The 27,499-nt window shown below is 44.4% G+C and overlaps 1 protein-coding gene across 4 annotated transcripts in view; it reads left to right on the top strand.

Annotated features, from left to right (window-relative positions):
- CHD7 (chromodomain helicase DNA binding protein 7) overlaps positions 1–27,499 on the top strand; it is a 189,358-nt gene that overhangs the window by 95,349 nt on the left and 66,510 nt on the right. For all 4 annotated transcript variants that reach the window (XM_053208384.1, XM_027042926.2, XM_027042928.2 and 1 more), the window contains 2 exons: positions 10,369–10,799; positions 25,147–25,288. In XM_053208384.1, the coding sequence (XP_053064359.1) occupies positions 10,411–10,799; positions 25,147–25,288 (531 nt within the window). In that variant the 5' untranslated portion in view covers positions 10,369–10,410. The remainder of the gene's footprint in view (positions 1–10,368; positions 10,800–25,146; positions 25,289–27,499) is intronic.

Raw genomic sequence — 27,499 nt, 5'->3', positions numbered from 1 at the left:
AACATTGCTGTTTGTTTATTACTGCGTTATTAGTCAGTGAATGAACCTCCCTCTTTTTGACCCCTCAGCAGTGTTTATAAAATACTTAATTGCTTTGGTATCTTCTGTTTCATGTGTGATTCCAGCTGGAAGGAGTCATGGGGACACCATCCCCTTTAAGTGTTAAACAGACTGTTTCTAATGTGCAGTGAAGTTTCTTTTAAAATAAACATCAGGAGCCTTTAATATTGTTTATAGAGCAGTTTCTTATATTTTTTACTTGAAAACGGAGCGATTTTCTTACGAAAATCCTCTCCCTGTGATGATTTCAGTGGCAGTTAACTATGAAATAGTGTCGGGCCCCAGCCTGCCTATAGCAGCCACGTCCCGTATTTCGTCTGAGTGGGTCCTACCCTCTCCAGCTGTTACCTGACCCCCGGCTTTCCCTGCCCTTACGTCTTCCTCCCTTCTGGAGATGTTTAGCAGCAGGGGTTAGGCAGCAGGCCTGGTGGCCGAGAGCCGGGTTGTCCGGAGAAGTTGTCTGGGTCGAACCCCGACTCTTCTTATAGCCAACTTTTTATGACCTTTGGCAAATTGATTAATCTCCTCGTGTGCCTTAGTTTTCCCATTTGTGAGATGGGGGCGATTTCCTAAGGTTGTTGTGAGCCTGGAATGGTGCTTGGCACAAAGATGCTCAGTGTTACCATCAGCAGCATCAACATCCCAAAGGTATAAAGAAATACTTGTGTGCTGTCTTTCATGTGGGAGGATAAATGTCTAGCATGAGAAAAGGGGTTGTTAGTTGTTTACTGCCGTGTGACAAATTACCACAAATTTCTGGGGTAAAACAGTACCCCTTCCTTATCTCCCAGTTTCTGTGAGTCGGGGTTTGAGCACAGCCTAGCCGAGTCCTGTACTCTGTGCCTCACAAGGCTACGGTCAGGCGCAAGGACTGCGTTCTCATCTGGAGGCTTAACTGGGGAAGAATCGGTTTCCAAGTCCCTGCTGGTTGTTGACAGAGTTCATTTCCCGTGGCTGTATGACCGGGGGCTTCAGTTCTTGCTGGCCGTCACCCAGGGCTCCCCTCCACTCCTAGAGGCTGCCTGCCGTTTCTGACCATGGTGAGTTCCCCACTGGGGTCACCTCACTCTGGTCGCTTGCTTCTTCGGCGCCAACCACAGAGAATCCCTGACCCTCAGGGAGAGCCCACACCCTCTTTACAAACCTCCCCTAATTAAGCCAGGCTTACCCAGGAAAACCTGCCCTTTGAGTAGCTGAAAACCAACTGATTTGGAACCTTAATCACACCATGAAGTCCTGTTACCTTTGCCGTGTTCTGTTGCCTAGAACTAGACACAGGTCCCCCTACAGTCGGGAGGTGAAGATCATAGGGCCATCTTGGAATTCTGCCTCCTATAAGAAGTGAATGAGTTTTTATAGGGCTACAGTAGTTTATCATTAAGCATTTATTGCCAACTAAATTTGCTAGACTCACAGTCACTGAGTTCTAGAGAACCTGCCTGCCTAACGTGTGTAAATTAGCTTTATCACCGAGCTCCTTACAAATTGATTTTTTTTGTTTCTTTAAATTGTTCTCCCCTTTCCACACAGATCCTTGGGATTGTTCAGTGTTAGATAAAGACACACCTTCCTTTCAGTCTGTCGAAGTTTGACTTTTTAAATTCGCAGGAATAGCATAGTACGTTGCATTTATTGTTAACATTTATAGAGTAGTAGAGACCTCAGTGCAAACTGGGTGTGAACTGCTTTTCCGGAGCCAAAGTGCATATGTTTCACCTTTCCAGTCTAAGGATCAAACTTGCTATTGGGTATAGCAGCGGTAGCAAAATACAATGCAAAGTGCACGGTAAAAAGCTACCAAAGTGAAGTTAACTGCTTTTATTTATTTTTTAACAAATGTTTATTTTGAGAGAGAGAATGCATGCGTGCATGTGAGCAGGAGTGGGGGGGGGGGGAGTGGTGGGCAGAGAGAGAGAGAGAATCCCAAGCAGGCTCCTCACTTCAGGGCTGGGCATCTGTTGCCAAACGCAAGCCTCTAGACGCCCTTTTTCTGAGTGTAGTGTGGACCCATGGGCCCAAGAGCCAACTTGAAATAAGCAAAACCGGTGCCTGCGAACTGGAGTCTGTTCTGTCGATTCCCATTCGTTGGCGTTTGTTGAGTTGAGCCTCCTAAGGGAAAACGGTACGCAAGGTGGTGAAGAAAAGAAAGAAAAAAGAGGGAAGGGAGAGGCAAGAAAACGGACTTTGCTGAGGCGCCTGACCATATTCGCTATCTTCTCTACTTGTAGGAAGCAGTGTCTCGTAAAAGATACTACTTGATGATTTGCCACTGTAAGGAGCTAAGAAAGAAATTCGGAACAAGAGGCTGAAAGTGTTTGAGACTCCTTAAGGGCTTCACACGGTAGTTTGCTTTTTAGAGTCAGGTGCACCACGATGCCCACGTTGCAGACCCTGCTTTTCCCCCGGGGGGTTTGCTTTTGGGGGAGAGTGGATGTAGTCTTCACAGGGGGGCAGGCCTGCTTCCCAGAGGGGGCTGCCCTCCTGCTTGTGGCCCAGGAGACCTACGAGGTTACTCACCAGGACGGCGCTAGGCTTCGAGTGGTTAAATCTGTGGTTGTTTCTGTTTCTCCGCTGCCCCGAGCAGCGATGGGTTCTGTCGGCCCCTCTTCGTTTCTCCTTTCTAGGAGAAGCACTTCAGGGGGTAGGAGGCCCTGACGATCAGGAATGCTGTCTGATTACCTGTATATGCTTTTGGGAAAGCTAACACATGTAAAAACATAATTCAAGTCTTGTATAAACAGTTAAGCTAATTTTTCCAGGCATTTATGAAGCAGTGGAGGTACATCAAAAGTATGTTCCATTTACATCAGTTCAACTCTGTGCCCTAGGGGTTTGTGTGTGTGTGTGTGTGTGTGTGTGTGTGTGTGTAAACGTGTTGTTTCAAATACGTTGCCCTTAGATGCGAGCCTGCTCCTTTTTCTGGTGCTTTTCCTAAGAAGTGGAATGCTCTGTTACCAAGTGGGGTAAAGAAGTATGTTATATCCTTTTTATTTTATTTTATTGAATTTTATTTTTTAAATTGATCTATTTTTTAAAGTTTATTTTGAGAGAGAACACAAGCAGGAGAGAGGCAGAGGGAGAGAGGGAGGGAGAGAGAGAGAGAGAGAGAGAGAGAGGGAGGGAGGGAGAGAGAATCTCAGGCAGGCTCCATGCTGTCAGCGCAGAGCCCGATGTGGGGCTCGAACTCACGAACTGTGAGATCATGACCTGAGCCGAAACCAAGAGTTGGTCGCTTAACCAACTGAACCACCCAAGTGCCCCATATGTAGATTGAACTTTTAAAAATCATGTAAGATGGTTTTTTTTTTAAAGTGCTTTTGGGAGAGTTTTCAGGGCAAGGCAGACAGCGGGCGTATTTTCTTCTGGTTCTGAAAGACTCCGTTCACTCCCTGGGACAAAGCAGATTGATTGAATTGAGTTCAACTTCTGTCAAACAGGGTGATTCTGATATTCAAATGGGATAATGTTTGTTAGCAGGCAATGTAAATGTCAGTTCTTATCCACATTCTTCTCTTTCGGAGAAAACGTAGTGATTCTCCACAGCTTTAGTTTGGAATTAAACTAGAGTTCTCCCCTAATCCTTTGAAGGCAAAAGTCCCAAACTGATATTCAGCTAAAAGCCATTTTAACCTGTAGATTACAGTCGGGGTCTTAAAACTAAGGCCTTTATGGTTTTGGAGGAATACAGCCAGCGGCTTCCTGGGCTTGGAGAACCTCTCATCTCCCTTGACTCTGGGCAAGCCTGATCCCGTTCACGCTGGCTGGTAGCCACATCGGGGTTAGAATTTAAGGTTTACCCTTTTCTAGCGGTGTAACTTTGGGAAAGTTCATCCTAAAGCCTCAGTTTCCTTATCTGTAAAAGAGCAACAATGCCACCCACCTTGGCAACCTCACGTGGTTACATACAGGCACGGGCGGAGAAGAGGGTTGCAAAGTGCGCGTGTAGCTGTACGTGGTACGTGGTTTAAAAACCTTCAGCACGGTGTCCTGGGATGCCTTCAGGACTTCCCATCAGTCTGGCTGTTGTCTCTCCCCTAAACCCAAGGCTGTTCCCTGGCCCTCTTCCCTGTCATCCTGAGTGGGGCAGGCGGGAGGCAGCCTCGCAGGTACCCGGCATGGGTCCAGCCTGCAGCCCTGCACCTTCCTGCCCACAGCTCCCCGCGCGGCGTGGCGGCCTGCTCAGAGTGGAGGATGGGAAGGGGAGATGGCCAGAAGGGCAGCGACGGGGTGGCAGAGAGTGAGGGGTGGTGGCCAGATGCCCTGTTCTCCGCTGGGAGGGAGTCTGTGCGCTGAGGGTTTCTCAGACACTTGGAAAGGGGTTTAGCATCGGTGGAGTTTGACTGCAATGTTCTTCTCGTTAGAGTGACTGTAGAAACACCACAATACAGTGCTTTCCACATTAAAAGTGCTGTTTGACAGTTCTTATGGTATATGTTTTACCCCTAAATACATAGAAGATGTGCAGTATTCAATATCCGATGTAAATTGTTTACTATTAAATGTAACACGATTGCTTGGTTCATTATTTTCATTATTTTGGATTCTACTTAAATTCAAAATGTGTTTATAATTTAGATGCCATTAAAGTGGCCGATGTTAATTTGTAGCCATTTAGGATTTTGTCTGTATGGCACATCTATTCTACGGACAGAGTAAAGACATAAGCAGAAAACCAAAGGTTTGAAAATGTCTTCAGATGACTTTTAAATGAGATATTTTGGCAGTAATTAAAACAATTTTTCAGTTCTAAAATTTAATGGTTCTGAGGTACTTGTAAAGGTAATTTCTTGCATTATGATATTTCAACATTCCGTAAATTTAGCTTGGTAATTATCTTGACTGTAATATAACAAAAATTGTACAAGTCAGCCTTACATGACTATGCCAATATTCCTATTTTGTTCCTACCAGTGACTTAAATTGAGCATAAAAAAACCCTGCCAATTCAGTGAGCTGTTTGAGCACATTTTATATAGAATTAGATTTGTTGATAGTCACATGCTATGTTGTAAAACATTTGATAACCACTGCTTTGAGACGTACAGACGGACGCATGCACACACGTACTTTCCCCCACCCCAGAGAAGCAGATGAATTTGCCCTGCTTTAGCTAAGTCAGTATAATCCGAAGTATATTTTGAAGAATACTTTTATTCAAGTTATTCTCAGAAAAAAAGGGATGCAATCAATGATTAAATACCTTTAGGACACACTGTGCATTATCCCCCACTCAGAATGTAGGAAGGGCTTGGAGAGTTTTGTAGTAAAGAAAACTTACCTATTTGGTTAGCCCAGGATTCTCTAAACGTACGTGATCTGAGTCATCTTTTCATGTAACACCTTTTAATACCTACAATTTAAGAAAATGTGCTTGGATACATTTTGCTTTCTCAACTCATATCACTGACAAGCTTGATAATTATGCATTTGTGTGTTTTTGTTCATAAATGTACTCATTCAGTATGTTACTGTTTGTGGAAATTTCAAATGGGCTGAATAAAACTACTGCCATATAAAAGGCTTGAACTCGAAGCCCTGACTCTCATACTAAGTTTAGCTAAGCAGAAAATAGTCCAACCCTTGATGTCTTAAGAATATTTTGATACTTATTTCATATCAAATAGTCCAAGCTGAAAAGTGTATCAGTTGACCATTGAAACTAATTACCTGCGCATCTTGGGTCTGCTCCTCCCTAAACAGGGCTTCAAAAGCTTGCTTGTCATACACTTTTATGCTTTCAGTCACCCGATCTCAGGCATGAACTCATTGTTCAGGCTGGGTCCACTGAGGAAGTGACCTCTGGCTGGAACCTGGGGGACTTTTTTCAGGAAGCCTCCTTAGCATCAGCCTGGTACTGTGGCTGGCTTGTTGACTGTTCTGTCCCGAAATGTTTGTTGAATGAAGAACTGAATTGGGCACCAGATATCAAGTGCATCTTCTTGCTCTCAATGTCACTGACGAGAGAAGGGTGTTAAGAGTCTCGACAGGACTTACGGAGCCTTTGCTAAATGCACTTCTGAACGCTGTGTGCTCTGAGCTGAAGACTGAGCTTCAGTGACCGTCCTGGAATTCCTTTTTCAAAGAGTGTCAAGGGATCAAGAACCTAGGGAATACTGGGAAAATAAGAGTGAACAGCTTCGGAGTAAGATGTGTTTCCAAAGCCATGGCGGGTGGGGGGAGGGGCGGGGGGAAGTACTTTACAATCTTAAGTGAGCACTTTGATGTTTGAATTTTTACAAATCATTGAAGTTGTAGTTAGTGCGCTTTAAGCTTGTGTTTGTTGTTCCTTCGGCCTCAACTGGCCTGCCACTTCACCAGAATCTCCGTCTCTCTGCGAACACAGGTGCCTCCCTTTAGCTCAATGCGATGGGAGGGGATGTGTCTCCCAGAAGTGCCATGTTAGTCTTGCGCAGCTGGTAGTGGCTTTTCTTTATCATGAAGCAGTGTTTCGATTTTAGGCTTGTCTGTATCACTCAGTAAATAAAATGTTTGTCCGTAGGTGCCCTACATTGCAGCGTGCTGTTAGTTTGCACAGATTATAGGTGTTGGAAACACTGCATGGTGTTAATATCACGGTGCTCACTCCTGTTACTATTGCCAACAGGTTGAGGCTTTAAGAATATAATTAAGGCGAAACATGAGTAAATATGATAGCTTCTAAGCCAGACAAAGCTGCTGAATATTGGATGAAAAGCATACTTGAGGTAGATGAAAAGTTTTTTCCCTATACACCGTTTCCTTTTCTTGTGAAAGCCCCTGAGCGGTTTGGGTCTTGTTTGCTTAAAGGTCAAAGAGGGATTGCCCCAACTCCCTTGGTCACGGCTCTCCTTCGGTCGCCTTTGCATCCTGCCTATTCTGTTTGACATGAGGTAACTTGTCTGTGTGTTTGTCTCATGTATACATTTTGAACAAAGGAGTTAAGGATAAAAGTTTATGGTAATTTTACGGTAAATTTATGGTAATTTTTTGACACCCCCCCCCCCCTTACACACACACCTAGGATCATTTTTATTTACAGTTTAAATATTAGTCATTCTGTTTTAGTTGCAAAAGTCCATGGCACAGACCTTGTATATCCCATAATATTCCAACAGGCATATAGAATTATGATAGAAAATGTGTCAAATGGAAAGTCCTATAGGCTGTATTTAAAAATGCCTTTGGTATCTAACATTCTCCACATTTGCTCTAATAAATGGGAGGTTTTAGCAATGCCCTATATGGTAATATCAGATGTTAATGGCATTGATTACCTGTCAGGCAGTGGGAATTGATGGGAAAATGTCCGCTGTAAAATTAAGTAGCATTAGAGAAGACTGTACCATGCATGGGCGGGGGCGGGGGGGCATGGCTGGGCCTGGGAGACTTTTGTCGGGGTATTACTGTGAGCTCCAGGTTTTTTCCCCCACATGATTAAGGCAGGCCATCTGTTCTTTGTTAAATGTTTACAAAAACAGCTTTTCTCTACAAGATTTAAGGAGATGTGGGTCTGGTAAACACTATAATATTTCTGAGCACCTTTCCCACCCTATATCATACAGTCCCAAAACATAATTCTGCTGCGTATCAAATAGGATTAATACCTTTTTTGTGTTTACTCTTTCTGTTTTTTTCTTTCTTATGGAAGATTAAAATTTTTAAGGGATACTAATTGAGGGCTTCATTTGTTACTGAAAAGGGCATCTGAAATCATTTGTATGCTAGAGTATGTAGATAAATTTTCAGTCTTTTTGTATTAGATATCCTATGCATTTTCTAGTTCATAAATGTGTACCAGGTATTTGTCATTAGAAGCTGGCACTTTGTGACTGGGGTAAATGCCATGCAGATTAAAGCAAGGTACACATACCTGGGATGAATTCACTATTCTAAGCTTTAAGCATTGTTCACTGGTAGACTTTTCTCTTTGCTTCCCTTTCCAGGAAATACTTTTTCTTCCGTTTCCTGAAAAATAGTTTATCCCAAATAAGTTTGATCTCTAAGTCCCTTGGGCGGGGGGGGGGGGGGGGGGGGGGGGGGCGGAGAAAAAAGATATGGCCTTTTCCTTTTTATTTACTTTAGAAAATAATATGTAGCAATGAAACTCAACTTCAGCAACTGCAGTGTAATCACACAGTTAAATCAGATCCTGTTAATTCTTGGGTAATGGTGCCTTGGACAGCGCCTTGGCTGACATTTATTGGGGGTGCGTGTGAGGGAGAAGCATAGGGAGAGGCTAGCTGTTTTCAGCGCTGGGTTAGCCGTGTTCTCCCTGTGTGGAGGCCTGCTCACGAAGACTCCCACCTGTGTGCCCTTCCTCAGACTTCTACCCTTGCTTCTTTCTCTTTGTGGACAGCCTTCCTCTCTTTCAGGTTCATCCTCTTTCAGCTGTCCTAAGAAAGGGCAATCAATCCCTATTTTAAGATTTTCTAATACCATTGGATTTTGAAAGCGACTTTGGAAATCATCTAACCCAAGCCCTTCATTTTGCAGATGAGGAAGACGAACCCTAGATGAGAGAAATGATTTCCCACTGATAATATAGCTCATGGCCGGGCCTGCACTAGAATTTGTGTCTCTTACCTCACAATTCTGGACTCTGTCTCTTATACTAGTGCAGATGGAGAATTGAATGTGGGTTCCTCTAGTAACCATCACAGGGCTTAGTGGGAAGAATATAACCACTTTGTTTTCAGGTAGTGATGTCTTAAAAATTTGGGGGGGCGGCGGCGGGGAGGGTCACTGAAAACTTTGGAAATCAAATGAAACCTGAGAAGCCTTTCCCGGAAGGAGGCCCATATGTAAGATTTGAGGAGAAGCACAGAGTCAGAAGAAAACTGGTTTAGAAAACCTAGATTCAAATCACAGCTCTATCTCCTGCCGTGTGGCCTTGGGTGATCACATAAGCTAGTCAAACTTTACTTACTTCCTTTCTGAAAGATGGGGGCAGGTTATCACATTTTTCTCTGAGAGTCGAGTGAAGTAACTCCCGAAAGCACCTAGCCCAGTACATGGCATGAAATAGAGGCTCAGTAAGTGGAGGTCGTACCGGAATCTAATTTATAGTACTTTGCTGATGGTAAGCCACGGCTTCTGGGTTGCTCCTGAGTCCTCTGCAGACCTCGACTGGGACTCTCCCACCCTCTCCCTGTTTTGGAGATGGTGTGATCAGGAGGGAGGGCCTGTAACTCCTCGGGCACGCTACCGCATCCTAGAGCGTCAGTGTCCACACATAGCTCCTCATCGGGGCCGCTGTGCGGATTGCGTGGTGTCAGCGGTGTGAAGTGCTTAACACATGCCTGGCACATGGGAAGATTGTTCAGTGAACACTAGCAGCCATTATTACTGCCGTTGCTATTATGGTTACTGTTGAGTGTCTGGAGAAGCAGATGACAAAGGCAAAAAATTGGCATTTGCAGATACAACATTTTAAAGTAATTTTGTTGAAATGTAAAGGTTCGCTAGATGTCCTCATTTACAGTGGAGATGATGCTCTACCCCTGTCCTGGTTTGGAGCAGACTCTGATCTCGGCTGACCACTGAGCATCCCATCCTAATTGTTGGTGTTCTCTACTGTGTTTTAGCCCATCTCTGGGTATATGCCTAGTGAGTTTCCAAACTCCTCCCGCAGGGTGTACCAGCTCGACTATATGGGTTTTCTGTTCTTCAGTAAAATTTGAAACTGTAAAGCTTTAGTGACTTAAGAAAAACATCCTCTGCATTTCGTATTAGTCCAAGGAATGTAACAAATCCAAGGTCGTTAAGTTCGGATATGTGCTTTTAATTTGGTATTTTAATGTGATTTAAATCAGGAATGACCTATGTCATTTGTGTGTAAGATTTGTGTGTGATACCTTGATTTCAAACTTTCATGGGACCTGAATCTTTCAGCGCTTGGTACACTTGATCTTGTTAAAAGTGGCTTAATTGTGTATCTTTAATCCGAGTTCTCATTCCCGCATAGGGAAAAGAATTCCATCTACTTTCCTTCCTTAGCTTTTGCCGCTGTTTTGTCCTTCCCCGTGTCCTATGTACGTAGGGGCTGTTAAGAAAACGGACGGTGGCTTCGGCCAAATGAGAATTTTTTTTCTTCCTGAATTGAATTTTTTCACGGTATTCCTGAGTAGTTACCCCTTTTTACTATTTATGTAAAAGCTTTCTTGGTTTTTGGATGAGAGAAAATGATAGATTTTACAACTGTATATTTGGGAAAATATTTGCTGCTTTGAGTATACAGTAAGTTTCAGAAGCATCAGCTACTGACTTTCGGTTCCTTTCTTCAATATGAAGAATGATAAACTAATTTCAGTTCCTATTTCTGTCTCTCAGCATTCTCCATCGGAGCCCTTTCTAGAGAAACCAGTGCCGGATATGACTCAGGTTAGTGGACCGAACGCTCAGCTAGTGAAGAGTGATGATTGCCTGCCATCAGTGGAACAGCAGCCACAGCAGAAGAAGAAGAAAAAGAAAAACAACCACATTGTCGCCGAGGATCCCAGTAAAAGTTTTGGTAAAGATGACTTCCCTGGTGGGGTTGATAACCAAGAACTAAATAGGAACTCACTAGATGGGTCCCAAGAAGAGAAGAAGAAAAAGAAAAGGCCGAAGGTAAAAAAAGATCCGAAGGAACCGAAAGAACCCAAGGAGAAAAAAGAGCCCAAGGAACCCAAGACCCCGAAAGCCCCTAAGATTCCCAAAGAGCCAAAGGAAAAGAAAGCAAAAACTGCCACGCCAAAACCCAAATCCAGCAAAAAGTCAAGGTAGGCTGTGGGCGGAAACCACCAGCACCAAAACACAGTACAGAAATGAGCACCACACAGTCCGGGCCCGGGAGAGGGGGTGGGGGGGGGAGGGGGAGGCGGAGGGGTGGGGGAGGAGGGCGGGGCGGCACCTCGATTTTTGTCATTATTGTCGGGTTCCTTGCCCTGACACCCAAACTAAGAAGTTAACAGATTTATGCATTCTGAAATTTAGGACTCAATTACTACGAACCCTTTATTCGGATGGTACGTTGTAGACTTCACTGGGTAAAAATTCTTGATTATTTTCAAATCACTTGCTCGTATTTTTGTAGAAATTTGTCATGTAACAAATAGAACCAAATTACCAGCATAGTTATTTGTAAGTATAGGCCAGCAACCTCATTTTCAAGGACAATGCAAAACAGGGAAAGAAGGATTATAGAAGCAAGACAGGTCACTATATTTCACTAAGCTTTTCAGCCCTGTTTCCCAGAAGTTGAAACAGGAGAATTAATTCTCTCCACTTGGCGGAGTAAGCCTTCCCGGGGCAGGGTTGAAATGCTAGTGGGCAACGTGGGAGAAATCAAATAGCAGTTATCCATTAGATATGCATGCAAGAGTAGCACGAGTTTTAGCTTCTAGGAAATACCCTCCTCCCTCCATCCTTCCCTCTGTACTTCCCCCGCCAACTCTGACCCCCCAGAAGGCATATTTACTCAGTAAGAAAAGCTGAGAGGAGAAGACATTGAAGACTAATTTTTTTCATTTGTACCGAACATTTCTTACAACTGTTCTGAACCAATTCCAAACATCTGAATCTATTTTTCAGAATATGGCTCATGTTAGAAAATATAGTTTCCAGATGGAAGTATGGTCAGACTCGGTTAATCTGAACCTGTTTGCAAACTCCATTAGGAGACACACTGCACGTCGTCCCTCCGTGTGCATGCATGTACACGCACACGCGTGGACACATGCACGCTCCGTTCCGTGATGGACATGCTTGACGTGAACTTTTTGAGCTCGCTGGCCTGTCAGCCTTTGACTCGTAGACTTTCCTGTGTGAGTACGCGCGGAAACAGAGAGAGGACTTGATTTCTGTGACCACAGAGGTGCTCCTGCAAAGCAAAAGAGCAAATTTGGATTTTCAACTTGTGCTAAGAATACCCAGACATCCCCAAATACGTTATTCTGTAGTGTGTTGGAAGTCTGTATCATAGTCCTTTAAAAATTTTTGTCATCGGTACTTTTTATGGTGCTGGAATAACTGAATTCTATTCAACACCTCATTCTTCTAGGTGACGATATTTGCATTTACTTATGAACGTTCTTTGATGCCTCCGTATGTGGTCTCTTAATTGAAAACTATTATTTGTTTCTGCATATGAACACTCTTCTAATCCTGCAACCCGTTATAAATTTTGTTCGTTTACTTAAGAAATATTCCATTAAGTACTTCTTCTTTGTAGGTACTGTTGTTAAGTGTTAGGATGTGAGCAAGGAACATAGGGTTAGAATTTCGGTCTGACTTACCGGGTTTTTTTTTTTAGAAATATAATTGCCCAAAAGCTAAGTATTGTGCTTTTGATAGGAGGAGGCATGTGCATATTTTTTCCAAGGAGAAAGAAATCGAAGCAAAATTTTAAAAGAATGTGTTGTTATTGTTTTTTAAACTTGAAGTGTAAGTGTCTGTGTTCTAAAAGAGCTTCCTAGAGCTCAGAAAACATATCACCAAGACTTGTTTTAGTCTCAAGATATATATATATATATCTGCCTTCGGTTTGTATTTTTAATATTTTGAATCTAGCACCGAATGACAAAAATTGATTAACAAAAAGAAAAAAGGACAAAAAAAAAATAACCCCCACTATATCTTGGATGGTGTCATAAATTTCCAAGTGTATGATTCTCTGGTTCTGAGTCTACACGGACCTCATCCTGTCTTTAAAAACATTCTTTAGCATACCCTTAACCTCCTGTGGGATACACTGGGGCAGATGTTAAAATGCTGTATTTCACAGTGAACTTGTTGAAATGTCCCCAACAACTATAAACAAGTGTTAGGAACGTAGGGCATCACATCCGCTCGGTTCTGGGCACACGTGCTGCTTGATGCAAAGACAGGGCCTGTCTTCACCCACGAGGGCAAAATTCCAGGGCAGGCCTCGTCTGCGTGCTCTCAGCTGCTCATCCTGACGTTTGAATGGTCTGTGCAGAGTCAATTTTTGGCATTGCTGAATCCGAGTAATGGCTTTGCATTAGGGTCACACGCTTTTGATAGGCGGAAGGGCATGTGATCATTTTCTCCCAAGAGGAATGTTTGGTACGTTTCCCTCCCTTCATTCGCTTTAGACGCATCATCTCAGTGGATGCCTCCTATAGGCGATAGTTGTTTTTCCCCAAGTGGTGTGAAAATAATTGACTGGAATATTTCTGTTGAGTATGGAGATCTGCACGCGGCAAGAGAGACTCAAGCCATGCTGAGGGGTGCGCCGGGAGTGTTTGGAGTGACGCTGCTGGCCCCGGGGACTTGACCACTTGTAGGGCCACTTGCTGATTTACGATGAAATGCGGTGAGGAAATTTCTAAGAGCTTTCCTGTTGTTGATGGTCAGATGGGGATGCTGTCCAAGAATATGGTAACTGAGCAGAGATTTTCAGTAAAGGCACAAACCGACCCATTATTTTGTTGAGCCGCAGTTTCTATCGGCCGGATGTATTGAGTACATCGAGCTGTGGCCTCGTGTTCTGCTAAGTCTAGAAAGGAAATAGCATCCCTGAAGCACAGATCAGTAGAAGTGCATACAACTACATGTAAATTCTGAACAGCATAGCAGAATAATTATGTAAATTGAATATGCAGTGATGAAGGTAATAGGGGGTTTGGGTTATGTTAGCACTGGGGTTGAATTGCCATAGCAGTTTGCTTTTAAGCACTGGAATAGAGCAGTGGCAATTTTGTTTTGCGAAATGTTATGTGATACCAGTTATTTCCATCCTTGAATAAGTTAACTTGATGAATTTGTTTATACAGAAAATAATTTTCCTACAGAGGGCTGAAATACAAGGGAATACACAGAAGTGAAATGAAAAATTTCGCGTAGAACTGCTCGCATCTTCCCTGTTCAGTCCTGTACGCCCTGTCATCGGTGACGTTCTACAAACAGACGGCGTTGTCCTTTGAGCGGGTGATGACGCAAGTGACCCACTGGTGGTCTGGCTTGTTTTGCATCATTCACACGCTGTCCGTGATAAAGCGCATTCAGAGAGGGTGGCTGTTATCACCGGGCTGATTCTGTGTGCCTTTAGGATGTCCTTCTCACTACCTGCCATTCTGCTTCATTCCATAAAGTGGCTGAGGCTTGAATTTGTGGCCATTCTCCGTGAACTGACCCTTTGGGCCACCAAAGTCGAATTACGTTCGTCTGGTCCGCACAGGAGAACCTAAAAGAATCTGCCAGAGGCTGTTACATAGGATGGTAGAGAAACAGGAAAAGGCATTCAGCATCTCAGAAAAAGACATTTAAAATCTTAATAATGAGAAAAAGGGGCCACATTCCACTTTTCTGTTAGAAATAGAAATAGTATCTTTCTTTCCCCTTTCCCTTTTATGTTAAATATGTATTTTTCTACCCATTTTTTTCCTCGTGCTCTCCCCAGGTGTCCTTATAGCTTTCAAACATTGGCAGTAAATATTGAAAATAAAAGCTAAGACATTTGTGGGCTGGAGGGGATGCCAGTTTGCATACGGAAGGATCCAAGAAGCTGAAACAGGAGGGTTTGCATTCTTCCTTTCAATGCGTTTTCTGTTGTGTATGCACGGGCCCCGTGAAATGAGAGAGAATTTGGAGGAAGCGCCTCCTTTGAATGACTCTCGAATGCTTTAGTGGTCCACTTAGCTATATAAAGATTCTTTGAATGTGCATACAGAAGGGAACTTGGCCAAAGACTGTGACTTGACTAGCGTAGCTCCCGTGAAACGAAGCCACGGAGATTGGCTGCTGGTGCAGTTAGTTTCCTTGCTCTGGTTTTCCACCCCCAGTGTTCAAGTTAGCAGGAAACTGAAATGCTGTTTCTCAGTTAAGAGTGATGAAGATATTTTATTTTTAAATGGATAATAAACACGCTGCTGCTATTTTTTGAAAAACACGAAGCACCGAAAACATGTCAGGTCCGTTGTTTGCAAACCACGCTGTCATTATCATTAATATCTACGTGGCCACTTTCTTCTGAGGGACTTTGCTTTTTCAGATACTGTCTTCTCCATTATGATCTAAGAAAGTAGCAGCATTTTACCTGAGGAATTTTTTTTTTTTTTTTTTTTTTTAGTCAGCCAGTGAGCCTAACGTTGGTATATTTTGGCAACCCAATACGTGTTTTATAGTGTGCTCCTAGACACGTAAAAACGTTTCAGTGGAGATTAGACACAAAAGCAAACCATTGAACTAGTTTTGCTTAGTAAGTACAGAAAACCCAGAGAGTCAGATAGTTGTCCACCAGGTATATAGCTGATAAAATAAATGAAACCCACAGCTTTTCTTCTGCTTCCTTGTTCTTTCATTTACATCCAGTGATTTAGTTTTGACCCACGTCATTGGATAATTGAAAATACTGAATTAAGTGTTTTGGACACCGTGCCTCCAGAAGAGGATACAGACTTTTTAAACATATGGTCACAAAATGGACTTTGAGCCCTTTGAGGATTGGAGGGGAGCAAGGGAGAAAAGGCACCTGTGAGCGTCGTGTCTCTACCCACTGGCCTGCCCTGCCAGGTCTCTGGTTCATTAACAAGCTCCAGGTCAGGGATGGGACCAGGTGACCCTTTCCTGGTCTCAAAGGTTACCTTCTCTTTGAAAAGGGGGCCATTAGGTCTTTTTCATCCCAAATCCTTTCTTCCTTCAGGATGGCCACCTCAGAAATCTTTCTCTTGCTGGTGACAGGCCACATTATGTCCCTTCCTCTGTCTGACTTGTCTTAATCTGCTGAATGGACAGGCAGGGAGAGTCGTCAGCCGCTCTTGAGTACAGACCCTGCTGTCTTTAGCAACACGTGGTGCAGTTCGTAGTCCTTGGGGGAGGAGAAGGCCCGACAACGTTGACCCTTAAAAAGCAGGTTCTGCCGACTCCTACCGTGCTAGATGCAGGAGTGACCACCCTGGGACGCGTGCCCATCCAGGGAGAGCAGTGGCCTGCTGCCACTGTGGTTTTATGTGGGAGAGGATGCGTAGACTCCCGCCTCCACTTCTCGCAGCACCCGTCAGTTGAACGTCGAGAGGTGAGGAGACCATGGGTGGCAGTGGTATGTCAAAGGGGGATGTTTCTGGAATGCATTCCTCTGAAGTCTCTCTCAAGTGGAATTTTAGGGCAGAAGATGTGTCGCCATAGTAGATGTGGTTGTGATGTTAGGAGTGGAAGATAAAGGGCAGAAGGGATCGTAGGCTCATTTTTTAAGTGATCATTAAAAATATCTGCGCCTGGACATGCTTCTGAAAAGTGTGAAGTTCTGTGCAGCTGCGAAATCTGTCACGTGATGGGTGCACAAAGATCTTTCTGCCCGGGTGAGGGCCCCTTCAAGTCTGGGTGCTGTGCAGAGCCACCGTGAGAGCATCAGCCGTCTGGAACACCAGCTCCTTCAGCTTCTCAGAGAAGTCTGTGTGGCTTAGCTTTAACATGTCAACTAGGGAAATGGTGTGAATTAGGAAAAGTGACCCCATTCTTCTACTTTATTTTGATGTGAACTTCCACGAGAGTACTAATTATGTGTGGGTAGCCCTGATTTCTGCAGGAACAGTATAATGTCGTGGTCCTTGGGCTTCTGTTAGGGGTGGGTGGTGCTATTTCCTCCTCGTTGGTTTCACCACTTGCTCTGCCTTGTCCCCTACCTCCCTGCAGGTAGGTGGCAGCTATTAAAATGTGGGTGAGCGGCGTGTCTCGTGTGTCGTACCGGCCACACTGGCAGATCCGAGAAGATCTAGGGAACCTAGGGAGCGCGGTTCTAGCTGCCCAAGTTAGCCCAGTGTCCCCCTTCCTGAGTCGTGGGGATGCTGTGCATCAGCAGGAGCAGCCTCTTGCAGTGTGGCACAAGCAGCCACCCGTGAGCCTCCCGCTTGGCGCTTGAAGAGCACCCTGTAGTCAGAGGGTGTGCTTTCTGCCTCACTCCTGTGACGCCCGATGTGCCCAGGTCTGTGTTGTGCCACGGTGCCAGGTGGCTAATGTTTGTGTTGCGCTTCTGCGATGAGAGAACATATTCTCTAACTAGACTTCTTTTCCGTGTTACTGGCAGATCTTAATTCGATCCATAATCCATAAAATTCAGTAGCCTTTAGATTTTCAGTGAGAATTCTTGACTGAATGATGAGTCTTTTTTACACCCTCCCCCCCACCCCCGCCCCGAATATATTCGTTGTTGGAGCACCTGGGTGCCTCAGCCGATCACGTGTCCAACTCTCGATTTCGGCTCAGGTGACGATCTGACAGTCCGTGAGGTCCAGCCCCGCCTTGGGCTTCACACGGGCAGTGCGGAGCCTGCTTGGGATTCTCCCTCTCCCCCTGTCTCTCTCTGTCCTCCTCCGCTTGCTCTCTCTCTCTGTCTCTCTCTCAAGATAGACATTTTAAAAAAGAGTACATTTGTTATTAAAAATGGATTTGACTCTTTTCAGGAGAGCTTTCTATCTTTCTTTCCCTTCCTTCCTTCTTTCTTCCCTTCCTCCCTCCCTTCCTTCCCTCCCTCCTTCCCTCCCTCCTTTCCTCCCTCCCTCCCTCCCTCCCTCCCTCCCTTCCTTCCTTCCTTCCTTCCTTCCTTCCTTCCTTCCTTCCTTCCCTCCTTCCACAGTCTTCTTTAAGAAGGGGGCAACCCAGTAGCTATCCTCAGGACAGGGTTCTTATGTTATAAGGCTAGCCAGCGATCGTCCCAAGTCACAGAACACATTCAGCAGGAAACATTTCTGAGGCCCGAAGGACACCCCTAAAGGCCAGGCCGGCACTGGACTCCTAGGGAGATCTCACGAAGAAGATGCCTTCAGATCAGTCCCAGGACTCAAATGTGGGCTCTGGAACCAGACAGCTTTTGGCTACAGTCCTAGCAGTGCAACTTCCTGGGCTGAGCACGTAGCCTATCTGACCCTCAGTTTCTTCATCCTTGGAAAGTCTGATTACAAAATGAAAAGATGAGGCATGATGACTGTTTGCAATATACTTTCATTTTAAATGAAAGCAAATTAGGTTTCTGTATCTAACTTTCTTTGTTCTTTCCTTCCTAAAAATTTAGCATAGTTAATGTACTTAAGGAGTACTTGATGCTAGAAGAGCTATTTAAGGTAACAATTTAGATTAAATTAAGTGTCTTAGAGGTGTTCCATCCAGTCACTTTCAGAGAACTTAAAAAAAAGCCTATTAATTTGTCATTGAAATCATACGCTTGTTGTTCAGAAGTAAAATAGCACCCCCCCACCCCTCCTCTCTCTTTTTCTCTTCTCAACTCTTCTTTCTCTTTCTCAACCAGGAGAGTAGGGTGAAGAACTTATGGGTGGGGTTTAGGGGCTGGGGTGGCAGGGCACCTGCTTGGAGCGAAGTATTTGGCCCCAGGCCGGGCGGCTCGGCACCTGCAGGCTGACTGTGCGGGGGGGGGGGGGGGGGGGGGGGGGGGGGGGCAGACGGGCCCAGGGGGCAAGGCGAGGGTCTTGCTCCCATCCCGCCATCCCGCCCGGGAGCTCTCTGCCCAGGGTGGCCCCGTGGAGCATCTCACACGTTTGGACCAGTGTCCCGAGTGCTCCTGGGCCTTTGCCCTCACGGCGAGGAGTTGGCTTTTGTGTGTCCTGTCTGTTGCTCAGGGTTTGCTCTGTCTCTGTCATCATCAGTTTATTCTATTACCTGCATTTTATTACATTCTAGTGTAGCCATTAAAACAAGTTTTCATCTTAGGACCTTAAAATTTTTGTTTTGTTTTGTTGGGTTGATTTTACTTGATGATGTATCCCACTTTATGTTGCCTTAATTGATATTTTTCAGTTTTTAGTACTTTATCTTGTCTCTTTTTTGTTTTGCTTCTTTGTCTTTTAAGTTTCTTTCTCATTGTTTACAGACTTAGAGGAGGGGCCCAGTCAGTTAAGCGTCCAACTCTCGCTTTCAGCTCTGGTGCACAGTTCGTGGGTTCAAGTCCCATACGGGGCTCCGTGCTGGCAGTGCAGAACCCGCTTTGGATTCTCTCTCTCTCTGTCTCTCTCTGCCCCTCCACAGCTCATGCTCGTGCTCGCTCTCTCTCTCTCTCTCTCTCTCAAAATACACTTAAAATTTTTTTTTTAAAAACGTAGAGGAAAATTCTATACTCAAGCTGAGAGGCTCGATGCTCTTCTCTCTACCACCATTGGGCCCTTGATCCGAACAGCTCATTCCAGATTTTATTATGGCAGCCGCCAGATCTTTCAGAATCGCGACACGTTGCAGACCTCCTGTGCCGGGAACGTCTCTCTCCCTCTTCTCCTTCATTAGCTTCAGTTCTTCATTTAAAAACCTTTTAAGCATGTGAAATATAAGGATATATTGCAGCACTGTTTACTCTTCTAAAAGATGACATTTTGGCCTGAGCCTCTGAAAAATCCGATTAACCTTCAGGACCCCCGGCCTCAAGGTTGCTTTTCCCCAGTGTGGTGGGAATCACCCCATCTGCAGGATCTGTCTGAGGGCCCCCCTCCTGCTGTCCAGACCTCTTCACTGGCTGTCTTGTCATCACAGGTGCTTCCACAATACGGTTCCTTTTCAAACTACCTTTCCGTTTGGGTCCTTAATGCTGATGCTGATCAGTGTGTGGCTGCATTCTGTTTTGCAGTAGGTCAGGGCAGCTAGCTGGATTTCTAGTAAGTTCTGGCCCTTACTTGTTTAAAAAGCCTGTACTCTTGTTCACCAAAAAGAATTAGTTGTCTATGTGCTGTGTCTTAGGTGGAAGGAGTTGATGCGACCCCATTTCAGGTACTGTCACTTAGCCCTTCATTGTAGACTCTTAAAAGCTGAATACGAACCCTTCCGTGACGGGTATGGGATGGCCGTAGCACGGCCCTCTGTATGGCGTGTATTCTCTGAATACAGAGTTTGGGTTCTCAGTGGTCTCTTCAAGATGGCCTATGCTTCGGGGCGCCTGGGTGGCTCATTTGGTTAAGTGTCCGACTCTTGATCTCGGCTCAGGTCTCCATCTCTCGGTTCCTGAGATCCTGCCCCTCATCGGGCTCCGTGTTGGCAATGTGGATCCTGCTCGGGATTCTCTCTCCCTCTCTCTGCCCTTGCCGTGCTCGATTTCTCTCTCTCAGAATAAATACTTTTTTTTTTTTTTTAAAGGCATATGTTTGGATCACATTGGGGACAGTTGCAGCCCTTCAGAGCCTGGTCTAGCAGAGGTGACCTAAATGTCACTAAGCTATGGACCCCGAGCACATCCAGCTGCCCACCAGTATGACCCACTCTCGTGATAAAATGTGAAATGGAATAGAGCTGGTGGAGGGACAGTGGCCCTTCAGACTGCTAGCACCATCCCCAGAAAATGTGCTTCCTCCAAGGTTGGAAGGGCTTGTCTAGCTTCAGGAGCGGGTGGCTCTGTATCTCGGTGACACCAGCCACAGTGGGAGATGAGGCTGAGGAAATGAAAGAACTGTATGAGCGGGGAGGAGAAGTATAGAGATGTATCGGTTTTGCAAACGTGCTGCGTCTCACTCTGTTTGGGTAGCATGTTAATCCCATTTCACTGAGCTTCGTAGGTGTCTCCTCGTGAAGACAGAATCTGCGTCGGGTTTTCTTCAACGAGTTAATGAGAAGAGCACTTTTGAGTAGTGCCTGGTAAGGGCCGTATACGTGTTTGTTGTTGTTGTCGCTCTTAACTTGTGTTGTGCAATTAAATCGATCTGCTAAAATTGATAAGGCACCTACCTGACCAGGCACTAGGAAGGCAAAGATAAATAAGACACACTTCTTCCTCTTTTGAGCCTATGTGATAGTTGGAGAAAGACATACACTCACGCGCGCGCGCGCGCGCGCACACACACACACACACACACACACACACACACAGAGCTTTGGTTTCAGTTCATTGTGGTAGTGCTCCCACCGTATTCTGTGTGTTTTATTTTTTTTATAATTTTTTTTTCAACGTTTATTTATTTTTGGGACAGAGAGAGACAGAGCATGAACGGGGGAGGGGCAGAGAGAGAGGGAGACACAGAATTGGAAACAGGCTCCAGGCTCCGAGCCGTCAGCCCAGAGCCCGACGCGGGGCTCGAACTCACGGACCGCGAGATCGTGACCTGGCTGAAGTCGGACGCTTAACCGACTGCGCCACCCAGGCGCCCCGTGCTGTGTGTTTTAAATACCCCTTGTGCAGGGTACCTTCCTTCACGTAGGTGGCGTGAGGCTTCTCGTGAATGAGCGATGGCCTAGCTGAGTCTTGCAGAGCCGTAGATGGAGCCGGGAGGGGAACGGAGGTGGAAGAGGCAGGTGTGCCCGTTAGTGAGCACATTCTGTGTGTCTGCACGTAGAAGGTGCGGAGGGTTTGGGGTGCGAGGAAAGTGGAAACACAACGTTGCCAGTTGCAAACATCGCAGAAGGCCTTGCAGGCCGGTGCGGACTCTCAGACGTCATCGTGTAGATCGGACTTGAAGCAGGACGGCGCAGTCAGGTTTACGTTTTAGCTGGTCGCTGTGCTGGTGCGTGGAGGGTGGGTTTGTAGGTGACGTTCTGGTGGCAGTGCCATGTCCCTGAAGTAGGAAGTGCGGGAGGCAGAGCGGGTCCGGGGGAGGCACCATGCCTCCGGGGCTGAGGCCATTTAGGGCTAGAATTAGAAAGCACCCCCACCCCTCACCCCTTGGGGTCCTCCCTCCGGGAGGTCACCACGTGGAGGCCAGCATCGGCTAAACCCGCGCGAGTGGCCATCACGGCAGCTGTCGGAGGTTCTGTGTCTGTGCCAAGCAGCTCAGTGGCTCCATTCTCAACATTGTAGTGTCCGCTCGAGGGATGTTTCTTATTAATAACATTCTCTTACCCCCAGCTGGAAGAGCTGCCCCGTGCGTGCCTGCCAGCTTTCCAAATTATAATTTGGGAGAGGAATGTTTGTATGGCCACGTTTTGGCTTTGGCATTATAAAAGACTAGCTCTGAACGTTAGAGATTTAAATTAAATAGCGACCGTGGAGGTAGCACGTGTGTCCTTTCCTCGGCAGTCTGATAGCGGGTGACCCAGCCCGTGGATCACGAGGGTGACGAGGCAGCGGGGAGGCGGTTGTAACAGGCGAGGTGGGAAATGACACCTGCCTGAACTAAAGCAGTGGCCACGGAGGGGAGTGGCCCTTGGGATCGGCTGCTTGTTTGTCCTCCCAGCTTGTGCTGGGGACTGTGGATAAAGGACTTCGCTTCCACTGGTGTGGCTTTAGAGGAAACGGTCTTTGGTGCAGTGGGGTTCTGTCTCCCGAGTCTGCAGTGGATTCAGCCCGAGTGGGTCTGAGCCACACCAGAGAATATGTTCCCAGGTGTCCCCGAATGCGTTCCCAGCTGTTTGCCTTCCAGATGTGTGTGTGAATACTGGCATTTGTGTCACATACCGCCAGCGTTTTCATCCATTATCTCATTTAAACTTCATAACGAATCTTGGAGGAAGATAGAATTACTGACCTCATCTTACCGATGAGAAACTGAGGCTCGGGGAAACGAAGTGATTTGTTCAGGGTCACAGACAGACAGGTGATACATGACAGAGTTGGAACTTGAGCTAAGGTGTGTCTGATGCACATCAGCCTACCCCACAGTCTGTATTACCCTCATTTGTTGAAAGAAAAATTCTGACCTTAGTTTTCTGGAGACAAAGCAGTTGTAATATAACACTTAGTTGAAAATCCAGATTAGCTGATTGCAAAGCAGTAGCAAAGGCAATTTAATTAACATGACTTTATCTTGTCCTTGGTTGTGATGTCTTTGGGGGGACATTGAAGATTTTGTAGCTTTTTTGACTTCTTGGCACGCTTTTGATTTGTGTGTTGATGTCACGAGAAGGTGTCAGCATCGAAGTGCTTACCTGTCTCTGAGCAACGTTAATAGTGCAAGGTCTAATGAGTTTGGAAATCTTTCGGTAATCAGATCTGGGATGAGTGCTTCCCTTGGCTACAGGCTTTTTTTTTCCCTGAGCATTTGGAGAGGTCTTGTCTGACTTTAGCAGCCTTGGAGGTTCCACGCAGTTCATTCATGGGCAGGGCAGGTGGAAAATCATTAGGGCTTCTCTCCTTCAGCAAATTGATATTTCAGCAAACCTGGGCTCTGGCGGCTTTAAGACAGGAAGCCTTTTTACTCCTATAGGATAGTTCACACAGGGTGCGGTAACCCCACTAAATTAAACTGTGTACCTCGCTCTGGTGCAGAGAGGTCACGGTGAAAGGCACTGGCTGCCGACTTACTTTACCTGGCAGTGGTTCAACTCTGTGACAGGCCTACCTCTGATTTAAACAAATTTGAGAAATATGTAAAGTTTTGGAAGCAGTTTTGCACTGATTTGATAAAAGAAACCACAAAACACTGCAGCGCAGGTGTTGAGAATGTTTGAAAGCTGATTGAGGGAAGCAGATGGCTTTAGTCAGTGGCATCCAGCCAAAAGAGCAGGTGCTGGTCATGTGACCGCTGGTTACCAGGGTAATCTGATTGCTCTTGGCGTGCAGATGAAAGGAAAGGGGCCCAGCGTTCAGCTGTAGTATTGTATAATTTGTGGCAGTTAGAGCGGAAATAAATGCTGGAAATGGAGCCTCATAGTAGGGGAGACTTCTGTCCATGTGTAGCGTAAACACTAGGACAGTTGGGTGAGGAACTGCTGTATGGATTTTTTTTTTTTAATTTAAAAAATATTATTCTTTCCATGGATCTTTGGGGACTTCAAGTTTTTAGGACACTGCCTTTTAAAAATTTTTTTAAATTAAAAGAACTCTTTAAACCTAACTGCCGTTTGCTCTAATCTTGAATTCTTGTAAGTTATTTCCTTACGTGGCTATCTACCCTGCTAAAATGTTCACAAAATAGAACAGGGTCTGAGTATTTAAATATAACTAGTTTGGGACTACCAAATATTTTATTCGTTACTAAGATACGTTTTAGGCGGGTGATGGATACTTTATTCTGCTAACATACTTTTGAAATATTTTACGTGACATGTGCTTTACTTAAATGAAAGCATAGAGATGTCTTGGTGTCTTTTGTAGTAGCTGAGGCTGAGAAAATATGCTGTTTAATGCATTCTGTCAGCACACTTTTCTGGGAATTTATGAAGTTTCATAAATAAACTTTGTAAAGGTTTTTAAAATACCGTGTTTTCAAATTTATTAGAATTTTATGGTTTCTAGAAATAGAAAAATATAACCATTACTGAGGTTTGATTATTTTAAACGTTGCAAAACATGATAATTAATATTAGAAAACCTTGGGTCCGGTTTGGAAATTGGAATGGAAAGTAGCACTAAGCGTACATTCTAAAAGAATGTCACATAAAGGTTTTGAAGCCAATGGTAAAGTTAAATTTAAAAAAAAATTTTTTTCTCAAGGTTCATTCATGTCTTTTGACTTATGTAACATTCCAATCCTGTTAACGTCTGGCAGAAACATACTGTGGAACATGCACTTTAATTATTGGGGTTGTTTTTGCTGTATTTTTGTATTTCAGAGACCTAGCTTTGGGAAAAAAAAAAAAAAAAAAAAAAGGCTACTGTGACTCTCTCAAAAAAATGCCCAGCACCAAAATGAAGCTTATTTTAAATTAAGAAAACAGCATTAAGTAAAATCATGTAGAACAGGAAATTGCCATATGTTTTGTTATATTTTAAGAGGCTGTCGTCAGATAATAATGTAGCTGGGTGACATAATGGAGGACACCTAGCAGTGTTGGCTATAAAAAGGGCTTAAATAGGAGTTTTAAAACTCTCTGCAAGAGACACAAAGAAATGATCATTATAGTCTAGTTTTCCTTGACGTTCAAAAACAAAACAAAACAAAACAAAACGTATCCTGTGCCTTAAAAATTTGATAGCAAAACGACTTCTTAATCTGATTTTTCACTATGGTTTGGTGTACTGGCAGGGATTTTGCATTGTCTAGATAACAAATGTACTCTGTGTGGTATTGGGAGTTTTTGCATGAAATTTCTCTTTAATTAGGTCAGGTATTTGCCAAAGGTCATCAGTATGGGGTTTTGCCATAAAAACTTAATTGAGAGTGCCATTTAACTGTAAGTGGCCAACACGCATTGATTTATCAGTTGTCATCGATACTTTCGGGATATTAATGTGGGAAATATAAGGCATGGGGCATGTGGAAAACCTCATTAAAAAGTGAACACTAAGTGATCCACTTTGAATTCTAGTAATAAGAAACCTGATTCAGAAGCAAGTGCTTTGAAGAAAAAGGTCAACAAGGGAAAAACAGAAGGTTCTGAAAATTCAGACTTAGACAAAACGCCCCCAGCATCTCCTCCTCCTGAAGAAGATGAGGACCCAGGTGTTCAGGTAATACCATCATTCTGACCCCAAGCCTTGGTTATTTAGCATGGGTAACTTTAGCCGCACACCAAGTACACCAGACCTCCCCTGTCTTTGTTATAGAGCTGCTTTAAAGATGGCTTTGTTGTTGTCTGGAACATCACATCCGTAGCAGTGAGAGCTAGGGGGCCAACACGAAATTAAACTCCCGACGTCTCGGGTTTGTCATCTTTGACTCCGGGATAGATAAAGCTGAGTATCTTCATTTACTTCTGCAAGCGTCCCTTCCGCTGTTTATGTGTATATTAGTGTTAGCGTATTGTTAAGATACTCGGTCACTTAAAGCTTCCTTCACATTTCTGATTTTCTCTGAAGTTTGGTTGCCTGTCCATTCTTTTATTTTGCAGAACAAGAAACCAACATGTAATCTGTAGCTCGTCTTAAGTGTTCTGACATCCGGTGGCCAGAGTTGAGACATTTAGTCATGTAATAATCCAGTTTCTGTGAACAAGTTAGTGACTCTCTGGATGGCAATTGTGCAGAACTTTCCAGTGTTAGATTCTCCTGACTTTTGGAGAATTTTATAGGAAGCAGTTGAAAAACCGAAATAAGCATTAGGGCTTTAGGCTCTTGTGTGTAGAGTGCACTGCCTTCCCTGATTGGACTATAAGGTAAGAGTCCCTGCACGTGACCGTTAAAAATTATTTCCTTGTTACATTCTCTGGAAGCATGCCAGTGCGGTCCACTGGGATGGCTAGGAATGTCACTTCTGTGAATGACATCTGAGTTATCCTGGAGCAGTCACTGAGGAGTCCTGCTAGAATAGAAGTCGGCCCCTAACGGCCTGCTTGCCTCTTCTGATCGCTCAGTCCCCACTAAGCACTGGCTACCTACACCTGTACCAGTTTGCTTGAAAGTTAGAAAAAAAAAAAAAAAATTGGCAGTGTGCAGCTCTATTCTAAAGAATGTCAGACAGGGTTGGTTTTTGTTTTTGTTTTGCCAGTCTGTTTGTTTTTCAGTAGAACTCCCTGGTAGCTGTAATGTCACAGAATGGCTTAGGCTAAGAGGGCCTGAGAGGGAGCGGAAAGAGAGCGCGAGTGTGGACGAATGCGGTGTGGTTTGGTGTGGTTCTGTAACTAACCTGGGACACCTCTGGCAGTTGGGGTTAATTTTGTGCTTTTCCTTTCATACGTCACTGAAAAGATAGGCAAGGTAAGTGGGCATCTTTTAATTGCTTGAGGACTTTTAAACTAAAGTATTTTAATGATTTTGCATTGTATGTTTATGCTCAAGGGTCTTTTTTTCCTGAATCGTGTTTGCCTAAACTAGGACCTTTCTGACAGTAGTATTTAGACAACATTAAAAAGATTTATTCACACAGGTCAAGAAAATTCCCTTGTTCTCTCACAAATATCGCTGCTGTTTCTTAAAAGTATTTGTATTAATAGAGACTCCATTGGACTTTAGGAAGTACTAATTTTTTTTTTTCTTCTGCATTTCAGTTACAGAAAAACTCAACTCAACTCAAATGAACATTAGTGCATGCTTTCTAATTGGCTAGTGCTTAACTGTTAGGGGTTTAGTAGCTAATACAAGCAACCACACAAGAAGATCTGACTTTGCAGGCAGGTTTTTCTCTGTGTCTCTGACACAGGAAGTGATGCTTGCTGCTGTTTGTTGTTTCTTCCGGTAGGATATGCATGAAGGGTTTAAAGTTCTGTGATTGATTTGTTTAAACCAGTAAATGCCGTATCATTTTAACTCAAAATTGTGTCACCAAATACTACAACAGACATCCTGGAAACACATTGAAATCTTCTCTTTGAGTATGGCTGCTTTAACTGTATGTAGCTTTTCTCAAGCAATCAAGTTTAACAAGTTGACCCATAAAATAATAGGTCAATTCAGATAGTGTCAATTCAGACGTTTTGAGGTGTGGTTTAAAGGGAACGCTTACATTTTGATTTCACAGAACTCTTTCAGATAACCGTTTAACAGACCATAAGAGAAGCATGTTATGTCATATATTAATTTCATGTTGGGGAATTGTAAAAGGACTCTTGATACCCAAAATTAATGAACTTAAGATCAATTATTACTTAGAAGGTAGAGACGGCCATAGCATTCTGGAGAATTTTCAGAAAATGGAGCTGTAATTGTATTTTGAGGGTCTTCGCTCTTAGGAAGTGGCCTCGTGTCCACTACCAACGAACCCCATCACCGCTGCACACATTTGTA

Source organism: Acinonyx jubatus, chromosome F2 (genome assembly GCF_027475565.1).
Source record: "Acinonyx jubatus isolate Ajub_Pintada_27869175 chromosome F2, VMU_Ajub_asm_v1.0, whole genome shotgun sequence".
Lineage (NCBI taxonomy): Eukaryota > Metazoa > Chordata > Mammalia > Carnivora > Felidae > Acinonyx > Acinonyx jubatus.
The sequence above is the reverse complement of the archived record's forward strand: the minus strand, read 5'-3'. Positions and strand labels throughout refer to the sequence as shown.